Here is a 27,309-nt window from a genome sequence, read left to right on the forward strand (position 1 = left end):
TCCAGACCACCGCCACTCTTTCTCACACTCACACTGCCCCCCACCAAACATAGCACTTCCTCTTTTGTGCAATTTCATGGCGATCGGGAGAGAGGGAACCGCCGACGCACGCACACTGTTTCAGCACTCTCCAAAGAGTTTCTGCGGGGTAAATAACAAACATTTCCCCCCCCAAGATTAGAACACCGGCTACCGCCGTAGTCTTCTTCGATTTCAGTCACGTGGGCGATACTCAGTATGTCTTCAAGAAATGTTGATTTTAGTTTGATCTCCCTCTCTCTCCTCAACCGTAGCGCCACTCGCTGATAACAAATCGAGCGAAATGGGGCTCCCTCCTCTCGCATCTTCCCCACACACAGCGGCACGTTCGTTCACGGCAACATCCAGCTAGCTAGCTAGCTAGCGTTAGCACTGTTGATCACGTATGTAGTTATGTAAATAGCTTCCAACCGTCATTTTTCGCTTTTCTACGGTAGCCACACAACCTCACAGGCTGCACTCATCGGAAGTCTGTTCGGTTTGGTATTTCCCATTCAAATATCAGCTACTTAGAGACTCGAGATGTTTGTGTTTGTGCTAGCCTAGCCGTTATGCTATGTCGTTAGTTAGCGCCAGTTCAGAGAGCTGTGAACACGAAATGTATTTATATATGGGGCGAATATAGATAACATATTTAGGACCCGCTTAAAATCAAACACGTGCGGCATAAGAAAATAACGTCCACCATTCATTGTATTGTTCAGTTTATCGACGTCTGGAAGGCGGGCGAGTTAGCGTTCTCGGCTCATTGGTTAACGGTAACTTGCCTGCTAACAAGGGAACTTTGTGACCGCGGTAGCTTGCAACTTGGTTAAATTAGTTTAAATGCTCGTAATGCCACATTTCACGCACAGCGATTTTACGGGAAACGCGTGTTTGAGTGTCAAATGTTCTGATGGTTTTGTCTGATGTAGCACTTAACTGCGCATACTTAAAACACACAATACAATGCGTTTTATATCGCCGATATAAACAATCTCAAAGATTAATTTACACCAGACCAGCATTATTAGGCAGATCTTTCAAATACGATTCCAGCGACAAGCATCATTTTCCTGGGACAAATATTTAAAAAGTTAAGACTCTTTGAAACCGGTGTAAATGCTCTAATTTCTGGTTAACGTCTGACAACAGGGGTCGAGATTTTTAGGCGTGACTCTTTTTAAATGCGAGTTTCAAACTTTAATAACAATTTTTTAATATTTATCATATGTTCAAAATGTTGTTATTGGAAATCTTGTTAAATACAGATACAGGCAATATATAATTATGATGAATTTAAAGTAATTATAAAAAGCCATGAGCCCAGGTTTTCAAAATAATCTGCAAAAGAATGAAGGGGCAAACACAGTTTACAGATGGCGGTCCCAGTGGCGTATGGTTTAATTTGGCACTCAATCACTCATAGACAACCTGAAAATAGTGAATGAACAAATGCTCCATAAGTTGTTAAAATGCGTAGTAAGGAATATAACACAGTTAAGAAACATTTGTAGTTGATAAAATTAATGAAATTAGAGTCAGAAGCGATGGAAAATATAAGCCATCATCATGGGTCCGAGTAACATCTTAAGTGATGGGGTATAGTCGTAAGGTAAACAGTGCAACAAAGATACACTCCTAACAGCTCGTTAGTGGCGGATGCGCACATGCCTACATACATAAACCTACAACATAAAGTGCTTGATATCATGGTGTGATTGATTGACTGCCAGAACTACTCCATAAACCTATTTGATTAGTCTGATGAGTCTGTGTTTTTTTACATGATGTGCTATGGTTAGGCTAGCCAAGCATATGCAATGCGTTGTCAATCTAAAGTCTATTTTCCTGGTTATTGTTTACAGGATAAACGACTTTGACAACCGAACTGTCACTACAGACACTGCTTTTCGGGTGAGTGCTGTCAACATCTCATTACTTTTTTATTTAAATTTAGAAATAGCGCTTTATCTCTCATGACTTTGTTGCAGATGAGTTAATTTCATACCAAAGTGATACTTTTAGAAGATTGTCATTGCGCTTTAAAGTTGATTTTATGTGAAACAATTTTGCATGTCTGCATCACAGTTCTGAGTTTTGAATTTCAGCTGCGACGTTCCAGTGTGGGGTTGGCATATTCCCCCAGTGGTTGCTGCGGGTACTCTGGCTTTCACCCACATTTCAAAAACATGCATTTTAGGTTAATTGTCGACTCTAAATTGTCCATAGGCATGAGTGTTTGTTAATGAGTGTCCTGCAATTGTCTGTGGTTAGGCTCAACCACGACTCTAATGAAGATAAGCAGTATAGAGAATGGAGGGTGGGCATTTTGAAATGTGCAGGAAGAGAATTTGATCAGAATAAAGGTAACGTTTAAAGTAATGTGATGTTGTGATCATACATTTTTTTCTAAGAAAATGGTTATTGAGTCAAGTCAACGTTCTGGCTGGGCAACTTCATCATCAGTATGAACAGTTAAATTGTTTGATTGCACAATGCACAAATGTTTGCTCCAGAGAGAAACAGTGAAATTGGCCTCTTTCGTCAAGTTTATTCAAACACAAGCCTGAAGTGTATTTCAATTTTTATTTATTTTTTTTAAACAAATAACATGAAGAAACCCGTGTTGCAGTTATAACTGGCTTCGTGGTGATTCGGAATAATTTCAGACATGTGCATTCCTGCACACGACCACAAATACTACCCCATCACCTTGAAAAAAGGTAGGACAGGCCTGTCCCCACCACATGAGCGAGCATTTAAACTGTAAATGTTTTCATCTTCCTGCACAGTACCAACCAATATTGTCATCCACAAATTAGTGTGGTTATGTCTCATTATGTGGACAATGTAGTATTTTTTTATAAAAAATAAATAGGGTTGTCCCGATTTAATCGACGTGATCGGAAATCTGTGCCGGTCATGATTTTCAGCTGATCAGTCTTGGTTGAAAATTATTGAATTTTAAAATTTCCTCAATTTGTAAAGTCAAGAATAACACATTTTAGTTCTTTACTTGATTTGAACCACTGCTTATTTCAAGCTATATACAGTGGTATATCGGGATACCTTTATTAAAAATGAATTAAAGTAAGCTAATTGAGACAACTTGGGTGTGGTCTTCCTTTTCTTTTTCGTTGCATAGCATTGCAGAGGTATTGGTTCAGGACTCTGTATCAGCAGATACTCAAACTCAAGAGACTTGGAATCGGGTGCAAAAAATGTGACAGTGATGCTTTTCTTTATAACACTGCTAACACAACTGGGATATTTTCGAGTTGTGCAGCTGTCAGAGCTGTAACAAGAGGTAAGGTGAGACATTGCCTGATTCCACAATACCAGGACAGTTTAATGCTCACCATTTACTTGTCCTGTCCTGTACGTGCCGAAAGCAGTTCTCATTGCTCGACAAAGTGCTCTGACACACCAAATGCCGATGTCGTCAGGCATCTGATTGTGACTGCATCACCGTGTGAAAGTGGGCAGTGAAAAGACAAAAGCTGATCAAATGTTACAGCCTTAATGTGGCAATTTTGCAGAATTGATGACTTTCATTCATTGGTTAGGACTGTCAAAATACTTACTCCTGATAGTTTTTCTTGAAGGTTTTGTTCCCTTTCTGCCTAATATGCCCTCATATAAAACTATTCATAGTTTATTTAAAAATCTGCATACATTTAAAACCAAATTGCAGTTAGAGAAGTTTACTGGTAGTGTCTAATTTGAGACTGTCTTTTGTTTGCAACAGGAGTGGAGATTATTTCGAGGCTTTTGTATTGGTTCTACTGAGTTCAACATCCAGACTGCTCAGTCTATGGCTCTGATGGACAAACACAAACAGGTCAAGCGCCAGAGGCTCGACCGCATTTGTGAGGGTGAGTTTTTATTCGTTTCGTTTGTCATGCTACAGTATTGTTACAAAAGAAAAATATTTTTTTAATCCATTGCAATCATCAACCATAGTCCTTTGAGAAAATCTATCAGTAATTATGCTCTATACAAAGATAATAATGCATCTTTTTAAATTGATGTTCAAGGCTAATATTTTCTTATTTTAAAACAAATCTGGAAGTAGCTAGTAATTAAAGTGTGCAGTCACTGGGCACATCAGGTACACCTATCTAAAAAAGACTCAACGCAAGAGTTCAATTGAAAATTTGTCTTTACAGAAGATAATGCCCAATTTAAACAATAGAGCAAACTCTAGATTGGACCCAAAGTGTGCACTCACAGGCCACAGCATTGGGTACAGAATTACAGTGCAGAATTTTAATTCCTTCGAGTACCGGTACTTGGTTTGAAACTTTCTGATATTTAGGTTGACCTGTTAAGCTATATGAGAGGAGTGAAATAAATATATACATATATATTACAGTGGGTACGGAAAGTATTCAGCCCCCTTGAAATTTTTCACTTTCTGTGTCATTGCTGTCATTTGCCAAAATCACAAAAAATCATTAATGTACACTCAGCACCCCACCCAGACAGAAAAAACAGAAATGTAGAAATTTTAGAAAATTTATGAAAAAAGAAAAACTGAAAATATATGGTCATAGGTATTCAGACCCTTTGCAGCAACCTTCATATTTCACTGCTGTCCACTTCTTCTGATCCTCCTTGAGAGGATTCTGCTCCTTTAGTGTAGTCCAGCTGTATGTTAATTAAACTGATTGGACTAGATTAGGAAAGGCGCACACCAGTCTCAATAAGATCTTACAGCTCACAGTGAATGTCAGAGCAAATGAGAGTCATGAGGTCCAAGGAACTGTCCAAGGTGATCATAGACAGAATTGTGGCAAGGCACAGATCTGGCCAAGGTTACAAAATAATTTCTGCAGCACTCAAGGTTCCTTAGAGCACAGTGGCCTCCATAATTCTCAAATGGAAGAAGTTTGGGAAGACCGCAACTCTTCCTTGACCTGGCCGTCCAGCCAAACTGAGCAATCGTGGAAGAAGAACCCAAATATCACTGTGGCTGAACTCCAGAGATGCAGTAGGGAGATGGGAGAAAGTTCCACAAAGTCAACTATCACTGCAACCCTCCACCAGTCGGGGCTTTATGGCAGAGTGGCCCGACGGAAGCCCCTCCTCAGTGCAAGACACATGAAAACCCGCAGAGAGTTTGCCCAAAAACACATAAAGGACTCCCAGACTATGACAAATAAGATTCTCTGGTCTGATGAGACCAAGATTGAACTTTTTGCTGTTAAATCTAAGCGGTGTGTGTGGAGAAACCCAGGCACTGCTCATCACCCGCCCAATACATTCTCTACAATGAAACAGGGTGGTGGGAGCATCATGTTAGGGGGCTGTTTTTCAGTTGCATGCACAGGATGACTGGTTGCAATTGAAGGAAAGATGAATGCGGCCAAGTACTGAGATATCCTGGAAGAAAACCTCTTCCAGAGTGCTCAGGACCTCAGTCTGAGCCGAAGGTTCACCTTTCAACGGGACAATGACCCGAAGCACCCAGCTAAAATAACAAAGAAGCGGCTTCAGAACAACTCGTTTTTGACTGGCCCAGCCAGAGCACTGACCTAAACCTGATTGAGCATCTTTGGAGAGACTTGAAAATTGCTGTTCACCAATGTTCACTATCCAACCTGACAGAACTGGAGTGGATCAGCAAGGAAGAATGGCAAAGGATCCCCAAATCCAGGTGTGAAAAACTTGTTGCATCATTCCCAAGAAGATTCGTGTCTGTATTAGCTCAAAAGGGTGCTTCTACTCAATACAGACCACAGGGTCTGAATACTTATGACCATATGATATTTCAGTTTTTCTTTTTTCATCCATCCGTTATCTATACCGCTTCTCCTCACAAGGCTCGCTCAGTAGTGCTGAGTGTACATTCATGAGAAATAAAAATATTTTTTTTTATTTGGCAAATGGCTGCAATGACACAAAGTGAAAAAATTCAAGGGGTCTTAATATTCTATCTATAGACCGGCAAAATTTAGACTTTTCAATGCTTCAATAGTATGTTGTCATCTCCAACTTTTGACTTGAATTTTTCAACAAAAATATTTAGAATTTCGAATAAAATTTAACGTGTAAAATTCCTGATTAATTGACCCCTCCAACCCATTAAAATTGCTTCATAAGTACTTTAAATCATAAACACTTGACAAAATGTCACCTTAAAACAGTTAAATATAATTTTAAGCTAATTTTATGTTGCCCTTGAAAGGAAATGGCTTACAGATGATGGTACTTCATCAGAAGATCAGGGGATGCCATTATGCTAATATTTGTCAACTGTGGGCATGTGAAGTCTTTGAGATGTTTCTGTGATTAAGGGCTATATACATACATTTGATTTCACTTGGCTTAATGTTAAATTGTCGGAATAGTTTGGTTGAAAGTTTATTGATCAATAAATTATGGGCTGCAGTAGCTCATTTTGAAGGACTTGGGTTTTGTAACTGGAGTGTGACGGTTCAATTCACGCTAGAGATAACAACTACTTGTTTGAGACACCGACCCCATCCCGAGCACAAGAAGTGCCGCACTGTTACTCTCATTTTTGCTCTGCACGACTTTCATGCATGTGATCAGGTTCTCTGTGTGGTGTGCAACATAAAATATATACAGCTGTGTTTAAATGTGATTTCCTCATGATTAATTGTAATCAGTAAAATTAAATACAATTGACATGTAGAATAAGAAGAGAAAAACATCAGAATTTCTGTTGCCGAAAAGTATTTTTAGTGACATGTTAAAGTGTAGTAAAGTCACCTAGCAGACTACTACGTTTTTTTTTTTTTTTTAATAGCGCGTAGTTGAAAGTTGATGATGATGGAGACGAGGCGTGAATGGCGAGCTTAAAATGGAGGGAATATTGTGGGAGAGTCTCTGGAGACGGATGAGAAGGAGAGTACAAGGTGAAGGGTCGTGGTCGCAGCCGTGGGGAAACAGGCCAGCTGTCTCTTTAAAAAACGACAACAGCGCCAAACCGCCCTCAGGCCTCTGCGATATGCTAATGAGGTTAGTGCTGGTTGGCTGGCCTTCAATGGAGCTGCCTGTGATTGGACAGCGGAGGTGGCGGGGGGAGGGCTGGGCGGGGATGACAGCTGAGAGAGCGCTAGGGAGGGAGAGAGAAAAGCAATAGAGGGAGAGCAAGGCGAGAGAGGAAGAAGGGCTGACAGACTTCATAATGCAAGGTTAGCTCTTGTGCTCACGCGTTTTGATATTTCAGATTGGGTTTTGTCAAATCTGGGGCCCGGGCTGCTGGTGATAGGGCAGACGTCTCTGAATTTGGGTGTGGCGCAGCTAAACGTGTGTACGCTCCCATGTGTCGTCGCCCAGTGCGCATTTGCGTTGCCGCAGCCGTTAAGAAGGAACTGAATAACAGTGTGTGTGCATGTGCGCGCGCCCGTCTGGGTGGAGTACCGTTTCTTACTGCATTATCATCATCTGCTGCCCCTCCCCCCGCACCTCTCGCTCCTCCAACTGCAGCCAGAGGGAGCATGCAGAGGAGGGGAGGGGAGAGAGAATGAATGAATCACTGAATGAAATGTATTGTGTGCGGCCATGCTTGCATTTTGTCGGCCGCTATGCCAGTGTCATTTACTCAAATTACCCTGTGTGTAGGCCCGCTTGTGTATTTCCACAGCAACTTGTTCTGAGGCCTTCTTTGTCATGAAGCCTTTTTGGTTACTCTTTGTCCTCCTAACGTAGAAGAAGTAAGCCTGTTCACATTCTCGACCTATCTGCAATACATTTCAGTCTTCACTTCAAAATGGAAAGCTCTTGTTTTACTACTGCTGTGGGCTTTCATTTCTTTTATGTTGATAAAGGTCACACATCACAGGAAATGTTGACATTTTTTTTTTTCACCCTTTACTACTAGCTGTCTTCGCTTCTGTGCACTCTTACCATTACCTCGTGCCCCTTGTCCAAGTAAATGTTCCAGCTTGCCATGCTGCCCCTCCTCCCCCCACCCCCTCACACACACACAGACACCTGTCACACAGCAGGATCAAGATGGTGTGCAGGGGGCTCAAAGCCAGAACAAAAATTGTCTTTGCTGTTAAAAAAGTCATTGCCACTTCTAGGGGTGACGTCGTTTGTGTCCTTTGGTTTGTAATTTCTGAATTTGGTGGCATGGTGATGTTGTTGCTGTCTCATGAAAGTGGGGAGGGGAGAGGGTGTGCAGAAAAATATGGATGAGGAGATGAGAAAATCTCCAACATTGGAGAATTTAGGTCATGACTCAGACACTGCCATGAACCCCCTTTCTGCCTCCTTTCTCAGACCCTGCAGATTTCTACACCCCTCCCCCTCATCCCCAGCCGCCACACTCCCAGTCACCTCTTCCCATCTCCTCCCTCCTCTCATGCGTTCTCCCCATACATACAGTAAGGCAGGTCAAGTTCTTGGACTTAATAGCGAGGTGTATCAAATAGTGCGCCTCTAATGTCAGACATAATGGCCAACTGCTGATTTGTTGATGGCTGGAATAATGTCCACGACAATAATCAGATGCCTCTTCATCCAGCATCTTTTAATACCTACATGTAACGTAACTGTAGCTAACGTGTACGTTTGAGCTAAATTGACCACATCGGCACAAATCCCCTGTCCATATACTGGCCGTCACGCCAGACAGAAAGTAAAAAAAGAAGTCCCCCCTCCTTGCTATTCTGACTTTCTCTGTGTGACCGAAAATGAAGCGCTTTAAAGCGACTACGCCATCCGCATACACTGGTCCACACACTGGCTGTCAAGTCAGGCATTGGAACGTTCATCTTGTCTTCTTCTTTGACATAGGTTTGAATTTTTTTTAATTTTTATATATATTTTTTTCAGTAGAGAGAGAAAACTCTTACCTTGCTGACAGTTTCAAGCTGTCACTTTAGCCTACGTCAGAGCTGTCACATTTCTGTGTGACGTGTCTAACAAAAACAGCTGATTGGGTCGTGAACCTTCAAAGTAAGACTCCCCAACCGGATCGTTAAAGAGAGAAAACTCTTACCTTGCTGACAGTTTCAGCTGTCACTTCAGCCTTCGTTAGAGCTGTCACACTTCTGTGTGACGTGTCTAAAAAACAGCTGATCGGGTTAGGAACCTTCAAAATAAGGCTCCCCAACCCAACCCTTATTTTGAATGTTCCTGACCCGATCAGCTGTTTTTTTAGACTCGTCACACAGAAGTGTGACAGCTCTGACGAAGGCTGAAGTGACAGGTGAAACTGTCAGCAAGGTAAGAATTTTCCCTCGTTACTGAAAAAAAAAAAATCTCCAAATCTAAGTCAAACTTTTTAGGGAAGGTGGGGGGGGCATCTTCCATCTTTGGTCTTCAGCGTTTGTCTGTGTATCGTGCATGCACTGATAGCTTACAGGATGGCAGCCACCCCACCGGACCATTTAAAAGGATGATACAGACTGTCGGGTGTAGACATAGCTAGCTAGCTAACTGCATGTCACAATTACGCTGAATAGCAGCAGATGCGAACGAAGGTGCTCAAGTTCTCATAGTCCAAGTGCATCACAACTGGCCTGTTTTTGCCACGCCTGATTTGTCAGGTGTGGCAACTTGAAATGCTGAAAAACATTTGAATGCTATAATCTCCACACCACACTTGAGTACTATATACAGGTAGTTCTCAGAATGTGCACATTTGTATCAATTATCTTCAAGTATCTAAAATGTCTTTAAAACAAATCTGTGAATTCACTTTACAAGGTGTTTAATGGCAGGCAAAGGTTTGTGGCAGCTAACTTCATTGCTGGTCACACAAGAGTGAAAATACACCTGACCAGCCACAACGTTATGCCCACTTTCACAGTCTAATATTGAGTCCAAGAGCTGTAGGGTTGAAATGATCATTTTTTACTGGCAGTCAGGAGGGGTTATTTTTTATTTATTTATTTATTTATTTGGTGGTTCACAATATTGTATATAATTCTCCGGCAGTTATGATGAATAGTAAATGGAGCGCTTTACAGTAATATGTGACTGAGAACACAAGGGATGTGTTACAGACCCACCCGCGGTAAGTGAAGATCCACCTTATCGATAGACCATGTAAAAACACACACTTTAAACACAACCAATTTATTAAAACACACTTTTTAAGAAATTGTTTGCGCTGTTTCTCACTCTTACTAGCACACTTCTTAAATAAGATGTAAAGCGTGCTTGCTTGAAGCTGTTCATTTCACTTTCAGTTGATGTCCACTTATGCGAAAGGCTATAAACTTACTATAAACATTGTACAGGTATATTTAAAGGCAGTTTTGAAAACTGCTCGCAAGATAAACCCCACTTCACTTTCCCCTCAGTGTTTGACCAAAACCGCACCCCTCACTGACATGCATGAGTGCAATTAACAAATATGGCCATTCAAAATGGCATGCAATTATGAACGTGCGTCTTTCTGTTAAATAGTCACAGACAACAATGTCCAGCTTTAACAAAATAGCAGCGCTAGCAATACTAAGCTAGCATTAGCACTGTCAACATGCCGACGTTAACCACGGCTGCTCCATTTATTTTACTCATTTGGTAGCTTGTGCATTTCTTATTAGCGTTACGCGACCGAGACAACTTGACACGCCTTAAGAGTCACTCATAGATGGATGTAACGGAGAGAATCCGGTCACTTTTCAAATAAAATGTTTTTCAGCTTCGGATAAAGAATAAACCGGAAGTACTGTCCTTTTTTTTTTTTTCTTTCATCTCTGCGGCCCGCCGCGCCCCGGTCCAAAGTGGCCTGCGGCCCAGTACCGGTCCGCGGCCCGGTGGTTGGGGACCCCTGTTATAACACACTGAAAGAAAAACAACCTAAAGAATTTACCCAATAAATGTAAGGTAACTGTATGCACTTTAATTGAGTACATTTAAACACTATATTTTAGGTAATGACTACCTCAAATACCTAGCTATGAAATACTTATGTAAATGGAGTAAAATTTACTTCACATTTCTGGTTACATTCTACAGCTATTAGCACATCAAAAGTGATTAAAATATACTAATGAGTTCTTAATACTACTACTAAAAATTAATTATTAGTAATTAACTTTTACTTAGTCTGGGAAGGCAATAGTTATCCAAAAAGACACGTTTCGCAGGAAAAAAAGTTTGAATTGACTCAATTTGAATTTGTCAAGTGGTTTCACAAAATAAAATCATCTGTATCCAGAAACATTTTTTAAGTAGATGTATCGTCTGCTTATAAAATCTATGTGGATTCAGGTGATTTTATTTTGTGCAACCATTTGCTGAAATATTGAGTAAATAATGCACACCATTTTTTTTTTCAGTGCAAGCAGGTGATCATGTTTTATTCAACAAATGTTCAAACACGAATCAATAAGAACCCCCTTTATACAGTACACAGAAAGTACATCGCTGAAACCTCTGGTGGCCCGATTTGGTCAAAGTGCTATTTATTTGTATTTTTTAACAAATTATAAGATTTTTCAGTCACCACATGCTTTATTTATTTTTACAAATGTACTAATTTAAGAAAGTGTTGAAACTAGCATGTTGTCTTTGACAAAGCAGTGTTCATGGCACAGCAAACATGTTATTTTCGGGGGTTTTTTAAAATTGGTTTTGGAAATGTGAGGTTTCTGCCCAAGGCCAGTGATATGCAACATCTTACATGGTGTTCCCATTAATACTAAACGCCGTGATGCCAGTTTTTGATCTCCCTTAGTTTCTTCAACAAGGGATTTCCGTATGTAGATAAAATATGTATGCAGGGAACAGTATGTTTTATACGTGTGTGTGTGTGTGTGTGCGGGTTAGGGTTGGGGTGCGTGTGTGTGTTTATATGTATATATAGATTTTACAAAAAATTGAGCATTCGTCTAGCAGCGAGGGTAGTACCCTTCCGTCGTCTTTCATCCGTCATTTTTCCCGGGGGGAAAAAAATAGTACGGCCATCCGTCGGCGAGTCCGACTAAACTTTCACTCAGGTGATGGTATCCCTTTTTTCCTCAATGCTTAGTGACTGCGGGAGATGCATATCAGTAAAAAGACTTGGGATGGGAGAGTGGAAGAAGCCTTTTTAAACACTTAAGATTTCATCTAATACTCTTGAAAGTATTGCACATGACAAAGCAGTTGTACACAAAGTATCTCAGTCACTAATTCACTTAAATCACAAACAGCATGTTTAAGAAAACATACATCATTTTATAATGTCCAAATGATGACGAATCTCAGAGCCAGCAGCTCCACCCTTTTCAAACAAAATGTTAAAAGATGTGGTGTGTGCATACCCATCTTGTTTCAGCATTAACCCATTAAGGACGGGAGCGCATGACCGCATTCCTACCACTAAAGCTGAGAGCGCTGTTGCGCGTTTCTCCCTTGAAAGCCGGGAGAGCGTATACAGTACGTCATTTTTCTTTTTTTAATCCAATTCTCGGTCTCTTAGCCAGTGTAATGCATCAGAATATACATATGACTGTGTCGTGAGTTGTCGGGGGATATCCGTAATTTTATCGAGGAGTAATGGAGGCACAGTCGATCGCAGGAGCTCTGATATAAGTCACGGCTGTGATATAAACGACACGCTCGCGGACTTTAAAGCCGTGAAACCATCCAAACTTGCCGTATGGTTGATATATGTTCGTAGACAATGACTTCAACGTCTATGTAAGAGAACACAGCATGGTAATTACCACTCCATTTTTTTAAAATTAAAAAGTGATTCACTTGCAGCATATATTTTTTTCTTATTTTTTAACAATTCATTTTACCAATATAATTATGTCAATTTTGAACAAATATGACAAAAAATGGTTTTGAAAAGAGCAAAGTCCCACACCAATACCTTCATCCAGACCATAGAAATTAATCTAATGAAATGAATGCTAATATTTAATTCAAAACGCCATTCACAAGATGGGCTAATAGATTACTATAAGCATAGGTCTTGCTGAACTGTAAAACAACTGCTAATGTACTGTGTATGAGCTGCTCAGAGCAGCAAAAGATTTCAACCAGAGCATATTGCTGCAATACTCAACAGATGTATACTGTATTCTTTCTGCTCTGTGGGAACAGTGACTATTACTGGCTCTTCCCTGCCGCTTCCTCCTGCTTAACTACGCTGCATCTCTACCTGTAGACCTTAATGCTACCTGGCATGTTGCAACACAATGTGGCACTGCACTGAAGGCTCGCAACTCTAAATTCCAGCTTTGGGGTTAAATGCCCTCTGGAATGGCCACTCTTCATGAGCTGTACAACCAATGACTGGACGACTCAACATGAAATAGAAATATCTCTTCCTGGAGGTTCTGTAGCTGTGGAGTTGCAATTGTGCTATGGGAAATTGCTTGAGAGTCCTTTTAAGTTTTGTCCGTTTTTCTTTGTGCTAGAATTAAACGGCGCTCGATTTACTGCTTTGACTGCTCAGGTTATGTAATCTGTATTAGTCGTTTACATAGCTGCGTTCGCAGCACTACTTGCAAGCAAGGATTTTGTGGAATATCCCCAGATTTGGCAGAGGGGGGGATCACGGACCACTGAAGAGCACACAGACATTTTAAGGTTAAACAGAGGTCTACATTTAGTCTCCATCTGTTAACGTGGTCAAGAAAAGGTATTTCAGTGAAACATCTAAACCCCTCATTTGATAGGGGTTTATACCATGTATAACTACTAGGTCACCGATGCAATATAATAAGTTTTGTGAACATTATTATTGTAGTTAGTGCACTTCATCTTAACTGAGCGTTATTTGTTTAATCCAATTTAGCTACACAAGACAATCACATTGACTGTATACCAATGAAAACTGAGCGTTAGGGCTGTTCGATTTTGCCTAATAAGAAAATTCCGATTATTTTCTCTCAAACCCGATTTTACGATTACGATTTCTTTGTAAAATAAAATATAATGAAAAATGAAGTATTTTGAATGTCTTTTGTTTAAACTTAATTTCTCTTTCTTTGAACTCAAAATGCCAGTCAATTTAACTTAATACACACAGAACAATCCATTGGGATTAACAGCATTTTACTTACCCTATAGATTTCAGATCTGTCCTTAATTAAACCAATAACGAAAGAAGTGCATATACCATCTGAAACGAAATCATCAACATGAGAGAAGGTAGACAGTCAAGTCTGTAAACCAAACAGTCTGTCAGCAAGTCATTTTGCCAACCAGCTAGTGACTAGCCTTTCACCTTTCTCCCTGGTCTTACTTAGTTGTAGAGGAGAAAAAAAACGGACGACTTTCAGACGTTGAGTTACTTGCTCACGGGTTGTATTGTACATGCGGGGCACACATTACACTACAGATCTACTTTTGCCCGATTTATTAACTAAATGCTCACTTGCCTGAGCAAATAGCAGAATCGCCGGTAGCCATGGATGCTGTCGTTGTTTCGGACTGCGCGCTCGTGGGAGGAAGCGGAAATGCAGAGGAAACTACGGTGGCTTGGATACACCAAAAATAACAAAATCGAACGTGCCGACTTGAACGTTTTTAACACAGTTTTATCCAGAAAATTCGGTTACAGTTCAAAATCGCTTAATCGAGCAGCCCTACTGGGCGTTATCGTTTGTCATTTTTATCATACGGCAAACATACAGCACTACACATAGCTGCTACAGCACCCTTTTTAGCGAATTACACATTTGGCTTGTGTATACAGTGGATCCCCGCATATTCACAGTAAGACATTTACAAATTTAGTCATCAAACTAGTTGTCCAGTCAAGCAAACGTCCGCAGTGGAGATGGAAGGTTGAAGTTCTGTCCAAACAAATGCTCACTCACTCCGCTCCCAGTGCGACTCACTCAGCCAATTAAATAAAGATCTACCCACAGCGCTTTGTTAGATTTCTGATCGACAGTCAGCAGGAGATCAGAGATAAGATGAGCAGCACCCGTGTTTGCTTCAACTCCTTTGGATCACGATAGTTTCATTAAACTGGGACTCAGCATAGCATCAAAACCAGTTGAATCACTACCAGCTCAGTGGAACATTGCATTTTAGGGATACGTCAGTTATTCACGGAAATTTGCTATTTCCGCAGGTCCGCTGTAATAAGTTGGCTTTGACAGAAGGTCTCAACAAGTGTTTGCACTTGAACATTTAGCTTGTGCCCGTTAATACAGCGGCGGGCACAAGAGCTTTTTTTTCCCTATTAAAGTGAGCCATTTCAGTTACAATTTCTAGAACGCTTAAATTTGTAAAAATTATGATTATTAGTTAGCCAGATCAAGTGCTCATGCAATCCCATCCATTCAAACATATATTTCATGGTTTTCTTTCTACTTGGCTCAGGTATCCGACCCCCCATCTTGAACGGGCCTATGCATCCACGGCCACTGGTGGCGCTGTTGGACGGGCGCGACTGCACTGTTGAAATGCCCATCCTCAAAGATGTTGCTACTGTGGCCTTCTGTGATGCCCAATCTACACAAGAAATTCACGAGAAGGTAAAGGAGACGAACAATTCATGATGGCAGACATTTAGGTTTTCAAGATTTGCTACAAAATAATCATACACACATTTGCATGGTGTCTTTATGGTTACATGTTCACCTTAAATGTATGATTGGATTGCACATTTGTCCTTTGTAGGTGCTGAATGAGGCTGTAGCCGCCCTGCTTTATCACACCATCACTTTGTCGAGAGATGACTTGGAGAAGTTTAAAGGCCTCAGAGTAATTGTCAGAATTGGGTCTGGCTTTGACAATGTTGATGTCAAAGCAGCCGCTGAGCTTGGTGAGAAGATTCAACTCAACATAAGCAATGTCATTTTTCTAAATGTCAGAATTAACCGTTTGTTAATTTGTTCCATCTCTATGCGCAGGCATTGCAGTGTGTAACGTTCCAGCAACCTCAGTGGAGGAGACGGCCGACACTTCGCTATGCTTGATCCTCAACTTGTACAGGCGAGTCACCTGGATGCACCAAGCTCTTCGGGAGGGGACCCGAGCCTCCAGTGTGGAGCAGATCCGAGAAGTGGCTGGCGGTGCTGCTCGCATTCGAGGAGAGACGCTGGGCATCATTGGGCTTGGTAAGTGGATGGCTGTTTTTCTGCAAAAATCATTTTAATAAGAATGACCAACCTAAATGATACGATGGTATCTTTGCGGCCTTTCAGGGCGCGTTGGCCAAGCAGTGGCGCTGCGTGCCAAGGCTTTCGGGTTTGGTGTGATCTTCTACGACCCTTATTTGCCTGATGGCGTGGAGCGCTCCCTGGGCCTGCAGCGCATGGCCACCCTCCAAGACCTGCTCATCCACTCAGACTGTGTCTCCCTGCACTGCAGCCTCAACGAGCACAATCACCACCTCATCAATGACTTCACCATCAAACAGGTGAGCTGGAAAAAATATGTGCTGTTAAAGGAAAGAAAAAAAAATTATACAAAAACAATTTATCGGGTCTGCAAGTCAGTTGAGTATTGTAGAAAAGGGTTATGGGCGACCAAGATTTGTATGTAGAAGTTTAGAGTAATATATTTTGTGTATTGTCAGAAATAAATGCACCGCATTTCATGTACGTTAGAGGCTTTAGTTGGAGAGGAGTAGAATCTGCAACTTAAAGTCAGGTTCCAAGCATTATTCAGAGTCTGTTAAAATTCATATCCTCATTGGTAATATGTTTTGTAATACATACACGCCACTTCCTGCAAGTCGTCAATCACAGTTCGATCAACACATTCTGATTGTATTTGGTGATTTAACTGCTGTCTACCAACGATCGAATCACTTTTTAATGACAGGTATGCATCGTAAAGGGTTACTAGACGCCTCAAGAAAAACTTTTCAATCTTTGGTCTCTAGCCTTTAATGTTACTCGTTCACAACTCAAAGCAAAGACCTTATTAGTGGACACACCTTGGTTAAAATGTCCCTCTGGGCAAATTATTTTCAATGTGTTCTAGGGGCACTGTCATTTTTCTCCAGTCCTGTTTTATGAGTTTAAAAAAAAAAAAAAAAAGAATTCTATTGAACCACAATTCAAAACCCATGTCTGATTTTCATTGGTTGATTTTCTTTTATTTATTATGACTTTTGTCAGATTCAAGTTATTTCTGTGACCACTGCAGGTTTTTCTCTCATTAGCTGAGGGTACCAGCAATTTTATCCACGCGTATATACCAATTTAGCTCTGCACTAAATTTTGTCCACGTGTATATACCAATTTAGCTCTGCACTAGTATTATTATATGCACGACTGAGTGTCAGAATGAGCTTGTAGCTTGACTGAAACCTTGCTAACTCCACAACACAGATGCGTCAGGGCGCTTTCCTGGTGAACACGTCAAGAGGCGGCCTAGTTGATGAGAAAGCACTGGCTCAGGCTCTAAAAGAGGGTCGGATACGAGGAGCTGCTTTGGACGTCCATGAAAGCGAACCCTTCAGGTAACCAGCCCTCATCCTGAGAGAGGTGCGTGACATGCAATACTAACTCATCGATCCCCTTTATCCCAACTTTCTGCTCCTTGATAGTTTTTCAACTGGCCCCCTTAAAGACGCCCCCAACTTGATCTGTACTCCACACACATCCTGGTACAGCGAGCAGGCCTCTGTGGAGGCTCGTGAGGAGGCAGCTAGGGAAGTGCGCCGTGCCATTACTGGTAAGTAAGCATCATAACAGGGTATTTAAAAAAAAAAAAAAAAAAATTAAAATGTAAATATTTTACATTGGTATCGGGCATGTCTAATGCCCTCACTTGCTGTAGAATCTCTCACTTCCCATATAAAGGCTTCCAGGAAAAGCTTAGTGACTAAGTTGAATTTTGCCATCTGCTGCGCAAACAATCAGCCAACGAAAACCCAAAATAGGTGACGCACTTTTCTAAACATGTAATTCGCCTTTTTAGATATTCAATTCCTTGCTTATTTAGCAATATGTTGAAATGTGTTTCTTTAATATTGAAGCTGTGCCATTTCATAGCCTGTTCCAGTACCATACGATAAATACGTGAGCCTGCTACAGTTGCAGAACTGCTCTCTTCTTATTTAGACTTGAATATAGTGTATGATTGTTTCCTGCGTTTTAGCCTATTCACTGTGAATACTTTAAACATGATAGTGGCAGCACAATGCTTCACTTGTAGGTATTGTGCAAGGATGGTGATGAGCAGTGTTCTGTTTTTTTTTTTGCTAAACATAGCTTTTGGAAATGTGGCCAAAAAGTTCAACCAAGGTTTCATCAGACCATAACGCATTTTCTGACATGTAAAATGTAACTGGGCTTGGATGTGTTTCCCTTTAAGATACAGCTTCCTTCTTGCCACGCTACACCGAGCCCAGGCACACGAAAAAGATGGGAAATTGTTGTCACATATATTTGCCAGAAATTTCTGCAGCTCTTTCATTGTAGCTAATGGCCCCCTGTCACCCTCCCTGACCAGTTTTCTTTTTATTTTTATAAAAATATGGGAGGGTCCATTGTGTTCCATAGTATTTGTTTCATAATATACAGTCCCCTCCAAATGTACTGGGATGACAAGGTCAATCCTTTGTTTATGTTGTGTAATGAAGACATTTAGGTTTCAGATCAAAATATAAACATCAGAAAAGTTGACAAGTCCAACTTTTATTTCATGATATTTACATCTGGCACATCTGATTTGAATCCACCCACTTTTCAAATGAGCAAAAGTAACAGACATTATTATCGTAAATTAACATGAATAACATTTAATATTTGGTGGCATAACACTTACTCGCAGTAAATACATCCAGCCTGTGACCCATTAACTTCACTAGACTGTCGCATTCTTCATTTGAAATGCCTTTATTGCAGCCTCTTTCAGTTCCTGTTTGTTTCCGGGGTTTTCCCCCTTCACTCTCTTCTTCAGGAGGTGAAATGCAGAATCTATTGGGTTTGGTGACTGACTTTACCAAGACAAGGCCTTCCACTTTCCCCCCCCTGATGAAGTCCTTTGTTGTTGCCACTGTTGGCAGTGGGTTTTGAATCATTATCGGTTCGCGTGACGATGCTTCTCCCGATTAGTTTTGATACATTTTTCTGTAAATTGCCATACAAAATGGTTTTGTAGACTTCGGAATTCATTCTGCTGCTACCATCATGAGTTACATCATCAATAAAGACTAGTGAGCCCGCGCCACGATGGCAAATGCCCTCGGATTGAAACAGTCTACTTCACGCCGGCGGTGTCGTGACGTCACAAAGCGTTTCCAATAGGATAGAGGCTGGCGAACGATGTACTGCTATTTTGTCTGACGTATTTACAAGCAACGACATGAGGACAATGGAGGAAGCCTTGATAAATAAAGTGCATTTACTGTATCACCACTGAAAGATACATCTCGTCTCCTCTTGATTTGCCTTTTTAAAATGAGCAAAGAATGGGCTTTCTTTTGTAACAATGAAAGATAAATTTTGTAAACTAGTGGGAAAAAGCCTCACTTTTTCCTTCCTGATCGGCGGCTACGTCAGCACTTCCAAATATGAGCACGCTGTTGCGCGTATGATAGAGGGCTTGTCCTAACGTGGCAATTTAACAGATTACATACGGCAAGCGATATACCAGCTACATGCTACGCATGCACTTTGACGCAAATGAGATTGAGGGAAAAACGTTGGGTAGTGTTGCCTACCAAGTTCACTTTCAAAATGGGAGGGAAAAAATCAGAGAATAACAAAAATATGAAGTTTAACACAGGGCGGTTTATCACATTCTTTGTTGAATGTACTTTAATGGCAACCCCACTAAAAATAAACAAAAACAAAACAGCAACACCAGCACAAATAGACAGCCAAACTATCATATCTTGTCAGTTCATACGCTGGTCTATGCTGGGAGGTTTTCTGCAGGGTCATTCTGCCTCATGTTTGGCATCATTTGAGCAAGGCTTCACATCTTCAGCGGTACTTCATTTCCCTCCATGTAAACATCAACCGGGAATTTTCCAAAGGGGGTTGAACTTAGCAAGCACAAGTTGCTTTCTTAGAAAGGTCAAGGAAAAAGGTAGATGTAGTTGTTCTTAAAATTTATGAACCGCGTGTTTCAACTTGCTTGGAAGTTTAAACACTGCATACGCTTATGCAAGAGAGCTAGGGAGTGAGGTGACAGGATGGGGCAGTTTGTGCGCCCGCATGTGCAATGTGCAGTAACACTTTAAAAATGTGGCTCTAGTTTTAGTCAATGAATGCTTTAATGTGATAATAGGCATTCTTATTGGAACTCTTATCTTAGAGTATGTTCCCTGTAAAAGAAAGTGAGTCAGTTGAATTTACAGAATATGTACATGTCATGGCGCATGGTCAGGATGGTACCACCTCTGCCTCGATTTGAGCCAGGAAAAAACCCTGGCGGGTTATCAGATGTTCAACTGCAATATCTCAGTTGTATTTTTTTAACTTACCCTCTGTAAAAGATTTCCGTTTTTTTCCATCAGAGTTGTGAAGAAAACTTGGAATATATATATTATAACCACTGTATGTGCCGTAATGCACTTAGTCCCGCTTTTTAAATAGAATCAAATATTTATTGAGTCAGAGTGGTGTACTTTATTTTAAGCACAAATTGTATACTTAATACAGAGGTGTTGGCATGAGCAGTGTGACTGTTGGCCTCCTTGTATTTTGTTGCCAATACAAGAATAAAGTGCTTGCTTTAAAAGGAGCCATGAGACGGGTGCAGCATGCAGCTGCTATCTGCATGGCTGGCACTGCAGTATATCCTGTCAAAATGCAGCCTGTAAAGTTTGATTATTGTGTTCTAGGGCGCATCCCGGACAGCCTGAAGAACTGTGTGAATAAAGAGTATCTGATGGCAGCATCTCAGTGGCCCAGCATGGAGGCTGCCACCGTTCACCCTGAACTTAATGGAGCAACCTACAGGTGAGAGAGACAAATGGGTTGGAATAGGGGCTAACAATTTACTGACGCTTCACAAGGTTGCTGGAATAATTATGGGAATGTGTGACAATTTTGTGCTTGTCTTATTTTCCTATGTGGAATTATGTACAGGGGTCTTTGGTTTATGATACTCCAGACTATGGATGGGTACCTAGCTCCGGTACAGTCCAAAACTGACCTCGGGCCGAATTTTTAAAAACTGCAGTATTGATCATCTCCGCCCTGAACAGTTCTGTTAATGTTCTTTCAGGAATTACTCCAATTTTCGATTGATTTAGGCTATGCGAATGTTATTTTGCACCATCTACCTCTTTTGTCATTTCTAACCAACCATAATATTCATGTTTGTCTAAGATGCATGTTTACAATGTGAGGAGAGCCATCTCACCCCACTGCTTCGCCATGCGCGAGAGGCGCCTGTGACTGCTTGCTGTGCCAATGTAGTGCCGTGTGATCATATTACGACACGATACGTAGTATTTAAATACGTCCATCATATATAACCCTATAGTTTTTATGGGTTTTTTTGGTGTGGGGGCAGGATTTGTGTAATGGTGGCGGCGACTCTAACGTCCTAGCCCCATCTACTCGGGCTTTGATGCAGCGCCGCAATCTCGTCACTGGCTTGGGAGCACGGGCCGCGAAGCCAGCGACTTTGGAGGATCCGAGGAGTGAGGTTTTAATAGACCCTTCTCGCTGACGTCGGTTAACCTACAGTTCTTAGTTTCCGGCCGCCATATTCGAGGGCGCGCACACTGAAGGAAAACACGGAGAAAGAAGCCTTATCCATTGTTAGCGTTATCAGTCATCGGTGTACTCATGTCTAGTTTCGTCAAAATGGACCGATTCAGAAATCTGTCCATTATGTTGACACAATGGAGCCAGTCGTTCGAAGTCAGGGTGAAGGATGCTGGCTGCATTCAACGCAACCGTCTTTGTCTTGTGACAGCAAAGATATGTTGCTTTTGGTTGACACAGTAAGTCGAATCATTAAATCGTTTGTCTGAATAGACACATCTTGCTGCTGTACGTCGAAGCCTTTCAAGCTCGCCTAGCTTCCACGCCGCCAACAAAACAGACGCTCGTTTGCAACACATCGCTCAGCAGACATCAAGTCTGAGTATAAAGTGGTGCAATTATCCCTTGAAAATTGTGCAAGACTGACAAAACGTGTTCTGATATTACATCAACGTATAGAAGTTGTATTCCTACATAATAAACAGATTAATGTTGAAGGGCACTGCAAACTAAAACTTGCATGCGTATGCAAACAGGTAAGCATCACGTCTGCGGCAAATTAAAGGGACACCTGCGGCAAATTAAAGAGACACTTGGATGAGTTTAACTTTGGCACTAATATAATAGGTTTGCATGTAAAAATGACATCAGTACTAAAGTAGAGCCAAGTCAAAGAAACTGATGTCATTTTCATACTCAGCAGCCCAGAATTACTCTATCTTTGGCACACAAACGTTTTAAGGGTGTTTTTGGTGGGCCGTATTGTACACGGGTGCGTTGTACATGAAATTTGACGGTAAACATCTTCCCATGTTTAAAATAATTTGTAATATTTCATTATAATTAACCAATTCATTCTAATTAAAAACTGTATGTGTACTTAAGACTTACACACATTTTAATTACCCAATTTTGGGATGGAACTGATTCCAAAGAATAAATGCTCGGTGGGCCGGATTAAATAGCAGAGCAGGCTGTAGGTGGCCCGGGCTTCATAAATTGTGTACGCGTACGTCATGGAGCTGTCTGTGACTAAAGTTTACATTGGAGTCTATCGCTGTCGTCGGGCTGAAACCTCCTTATGTCACAATTTTCAAATTTTTTTCACAAATTATATTTTTACAAATTATTGACCAACTGACCAAAGGGCTTAAAAGGGTTTGTTCTCTTTGATGTTGCAATGGTTAAACAAACATGAAGTTTAAAGGTCACCGGTAAGATGATGATTTCGGAGGTACAAGGATTCTGCCCGACACCCAACGTTATGTTGTAGTGGACAGAGCTGGAAGCTGGATGGAGGGGGTGCATCAAATCAAATCTAATCTATCCAATCTGTTTTTCAGATTTCCTCCAGGTCTGATCAATGTTGCCACGGCAGGGGGTCTCCCGGGAGCCGGAGCTGGGGTCGAAAGCCTGGTTTCGGCAAACCTGGCCCACGGCATAGCCCCCGTCTCTCACCCACCACACGCCCCTTCCCCGGGGCAACCAAATAAGGCCGAAGGCGACAGAGACATCCCCTCCGACCAATAGCCCCCCTGGCCACCCACATTAACACCCCCCTGCTCCCTACCATTGACCCCCTGCTGCCGCCAGCACATTCCGTCATCTCTGGAAAACCAGGCTCCAAACCTGTCCTCCCAGCATCAGACACATTTCGACCCCCCCGAACACCACGATGACCTGATGTGACTCTACGTGGTCTCACATGACCAGACCAGGACCCCCACCCAACCCCCCCTACACACACACACACACACACACACACCCGCAATCCATCCTCATTTCAGCGATCCCTCTCCCCCACTCACTCCCTAACGTCAGCAATAACTTTGTTCTCAAGGATTCAGTGATCGGATCGGTATTTTTCCGTAGTTGGCTGTTGTTTCCATGGAAAGTCGATCCGTTGTGACTTTCGGTGTTAATGTTTATAAAGAAAAAAACATTTTTGACATCAAGGCTTTCCAGTTGGTTGCATCTTCGACTGACTGACCAGTCGAGGTGCCCGGGCAGAAAGTGCCCCTTTGTCCACGAAAGGCTCGTGTTTCTGCTTATGTCGTCTTTGCTTTTCTCCCCCCCCCGCACTCCCATTTCCCGTACAACGTACTTGTGACGGTATCATGTGTACTTCAAGATAAACCAGACCCAATCGGAAAAACGCCTCACCTGCCCAGTTTTGAATTGTTCCGCTCGTATTTAAAATCCTGGCCCCAGTGTTCAAAATGCCCTCGATTTTCACTCTCCCCTTAGGTTGACGAATTCACCTCTACTCGCATCCACCCAGGGCCATGAACTTATGTCTCATGCCCAAACTACTCCCAACATGCGCCGTATGCATGCGGGGCCTCGCCAGCAGAGGGCGCCGCCCAACCACTCATTTCAGTCTGAGCAGGAAGACGGTTTTGTTGTAGCTGTAGTAAAGCAATGACCCCGTGCTGACCTAACCAGGCCTTACATCCCGCTCCCCCACACCCGCCGCTGTGCCCCCGGCCCCACACATGCTCATGAACCCAGTATGCACCCTTCCTTTAAACGTTTGGGGACAGTAGAGTTGAATTCCTCAGTCGGAGCAAGGAGGGCGTTATCTTTTGCATGCTAGCTTTGTTAACAACAGTGGTGTGTACAAGAATGTGTGTGCGTGTGCAGGTGTGTGTGTGTGTGTGTGTGTGTGTGTTGTCGTCCCTTCGCGCTGTTTTCTTCCCAAAGGAATAGTCCCTACGAGTAACTCTTTAACGCTGTCGCTCTGGTGTCAAGGAAACACCTTTCTAGTACCTCAGTAACAGATATTGAATGTACCGTGCATACCCTTTTATTTTTTTGTACAGATTTTCTAGATACTTCTTACTGTTCTTTACCAGAAGGGTTGTGATATTGTAGCAGTAATGATAAGATTACAAAAAAAAAAAAATCCCCCATCATGAAACAAAGCGACACATAGGATCTCTCTCTATAGGTTACTGAATACTCAGGCTTGGAAACCAATGCTCATCTTTTTGCCTTGACCTTGGCCCCTTTTGTCCTCCAGCTTACTTACTCTAATGATTCATGAGGAACAAAGAAAGGTGGTTCTTGTGCTCTTGCTAGTTTTCGTTCACTAGAGCATTAGTAGTAGATGCTTCATTTTTGTTCTTTTTGCATCCCTTTTGTCATTGCCCTGCTGCTCTGTTTGTTGTGCATGTGCGATATATATATATTTTTTTTAAGCAGATGAAAAAAAACAACCTTTGAAATTAGTGGCTGCTTTTCCCTCTGCTGAGTGTTTTTAGCCCCAGGTGCCATTTATGTCATGGTCAGTTTCCAGTAATGTGGAGTTTTGCCCTGCGGATCGCACCCTTCCCCCATCAGTCTACAAGTGACTTGGAGCATGTGATGCTTGGCTCCTCCGTCATGTGATGAGTATATATTTTTAAGAAGAATACCCCCTCACCCCATTCCCCTATAGTTCCATTGATGAGTAATCTTAAATTTTGCTGTCGATGATGATTATATATATTTTTTCATTTCAGCCGTGCACTGTCATGTATACCAGTTAGTTTTAATGTAGATGACGATTTCTTTTTATGGATAATTGCTGTCTGTGCTCTACATGTTGTGCTGAAAATATGAAATCTCACCCTCCTCCTGCTACCCTGACTCCGCTTCTCATGTAATGTCCCAGTCTCCCTCCCCCCAGGCCTTACTATGTCCTTTCTCACTGTAGCCGTTGTAGAGTCGCCATGGAACCACTCACTGCCTTAATACAGTTGACCACAGAAAGTGACCAGTAGAAATGATCGAGCCCCCCCCCAAAAAAAACAAGAAAGCTCCCCAGTCGCACAGCAGGGTGAATTCTACAAAGGTGTATTAAGGTCACACTGAAAAAGAGACAAAATAAATGTTACATGACAAGGAAAAGTTGGATTGTTAAAGGTGAATTAGCAATTTTCAAATAACAAAAACAACACTTTTTGTCATTTGTTGAAACTGTCATGACATGGGAATCAGCCCGCTAAGATTTTTCCCGTGGTGCACGACTAACACGTAAGTCACACTACTGGTGCTAATTGGTTGATTTTCTCATGCACGATGGCTTCTTCCGAATCAAATTAGAGGCACAAGATAGGGCCAGAAACGGCAAAAAAAAGAGAAAATTTGTCATGTACTACACCAGGTCATAATGATAGTTTTAACAAATTTTTTTTTGCAACCTGGGTGGGAAACCCTACAAAACTCCACAAGAACCTAAATGAGACCAGAAACTGATGTTTTTCTCTATAGACCTGTCATTTTTTAATCAGGTAAACTCAGAATATTTAACAACAAATAAGAAAATTGAAGAAAAAGCACATGAAACTGTTCATACTGGTTGACTTTGATTGTGAAACTAACTTGACAACAGTCACAACACAGTCATGTTTATGTCCACAATATTTAAACTTCCTAAAATTTCTTTTTTTTTTTTTTTTTTTAAACCGCTCATATTATGGCATTTTCATAAAATGTAAACTATATTCTCATGGTACCTTTTTCGCCTCACCTGCCATGTGTGGCTCTAATACTCCTTTGGCGAATTCTACATCACCTTTGCAGCAATTGAACCTGGTGTTGAAAGTTTTTATTTTTGGATCAAAGACATAAAACACATAAATCTCCCACCCTGTACTTCTAAAGTCACGCCAGCAGTGTGTTTGTGCTCTGGCTAACAGATAAGCACAGTGTGTGTCTTTGTGGTCACAAAGCTCCAGCTGATATTTCACTCTTGGGTGTTAGAATGCAGCCACCACCACCACCCTTCCTCCTCCTACTTCTGCTACTCCTCGGGGCTTTAGAAGGGTCTTTCACTTTGCTGCCAGAGCTCCCAAAAGGGCTGGAGTGCCCCCCCCCCCCCCCCCCCCCCCAAAAAAAACAGAATTGGTCACTTTTTCTCTCTCAGGGTTGAAATGCACACATATCCTTTAGCAATTGTCCTCCCTCCGAATGTAGAACAACCTCGTGTGTTTTTTGAAGCCGCGAACCTCTTCTCATGTTCCACGCCTCCCTTTTCCTACTTTCTTGTTTTCCTTTGGCACTGACATCTAACCACCTAACAATGAGTGAATGAATTCTTGAAAGTGATTGTGTGCGTGTTTGTGTGATGTTAAGATTGGGAAATGTATTTTTACAACATGTGAACATCTTTTTTTTTTCTTTTTTTCCTCCTCTCATCCTCATTTGTGAACTGATTTTTCAACAGACTGCAAAAAAAAAGACAAAAAAAAAACATCTCTGTAACTAGGCTCTTAAGCTTTATTTTTTGTTTTGTTTACCTTTTTTTTTTTTTTATTAGAAACAATCATGTTTGTGATGGTAACTCCCAATGGTAAACTCCACACCGTATTTTAAATAAAAGCTTAAAAATTAAACACTTGTTTACATGTTTAAGTTAACTACTCAATTTTCCACTTGTTCTTGTTGTGTGCTGGTTCTTCCCAGCTCTTTTCATCCGAACGGTCTGAGACGGGATTTCCAGTGTCTTTTCCCCCTGGTTACACTTTGCTGCTTTAGGACACAGACTTGTGTTTACAGAGCTTTTTCTATAAACAAAATTGTTTACCACAGTTGGTCGGCTCTTTTCTTGGGCAGCGCAGGGTGCTACAGTGCCAAGACGACCACAAGTTTATGAGTAGGCAAGGTTTAGCGGGGTGCGCGGGAAAGGGGCTTCTGTTTATACCCAGAGGCTAGATAGAGCAGGGTGGGGGATTATCAGGCC

General features: G+C 41.6%; 1 protein-coding gene across 5 annotated transcripts; it reads left to right on the forward strand.

Moving 5' to 3' along the window:
* Positions 1-26,962, forward strand: ctbp1l (C-terminal binding protein 1-like). 5 transcript variants are annotated; one of them, XM_086017905.1, is made up of 11 exons: positions 1-148; positions 1,887-1,935; positions 3,770-3,896; positions 15,283-15,437; positions 15,583-15,727; positions 15,816-16,022; positions 16,110-16,324; positions 17,244-17,374; positions 17,462-17,589; positions 20,711-20,828; positions 22,928-26,962. In XM_086017905.1, exons 3-11 carry the CDS (start codon positions 3,836-3,838, stop codon positions 23,112-23,114), a joined length of 1,347 nt encoding a protein of 448 aa, XP_085874031.1. In that variant the 5' UTR covers positions 1-148; positions 1,887-1,935; positions 3,770-3,835; the 3' UTR covers positions 23,115-26,962. The 5 variants fall into 5 exon arrangements, with proteins under 5 accessions (XP_085874031.1, XP_085874032.1, XP_085874033.1 ...); XM_086017906.1 differs by having other exon boundaries at positions 3-235; XM_086017907.1 differs by lacking the exon at positions 1-148 and adding an exon at positions 304-422.
* The last annotated feature ends 347 nt before the right edge of the window (positions 26,963-27,309 follow it).

Source organism: Filicampus tigris, chromosome 2 (assembly GCF_054856515.1).
Source record: "Filicampus tigris isolate MCC_2025a chromosome 2, RoL_Ftig_1.0, whole genome shotgun sequence".
Taxonomy (NCBI): Eukaryota; Metazoa; Chordata; class Actinopteri; order Syngnathiformes; family Syngnathidae; genus Filicampus; species Filicampus tigris.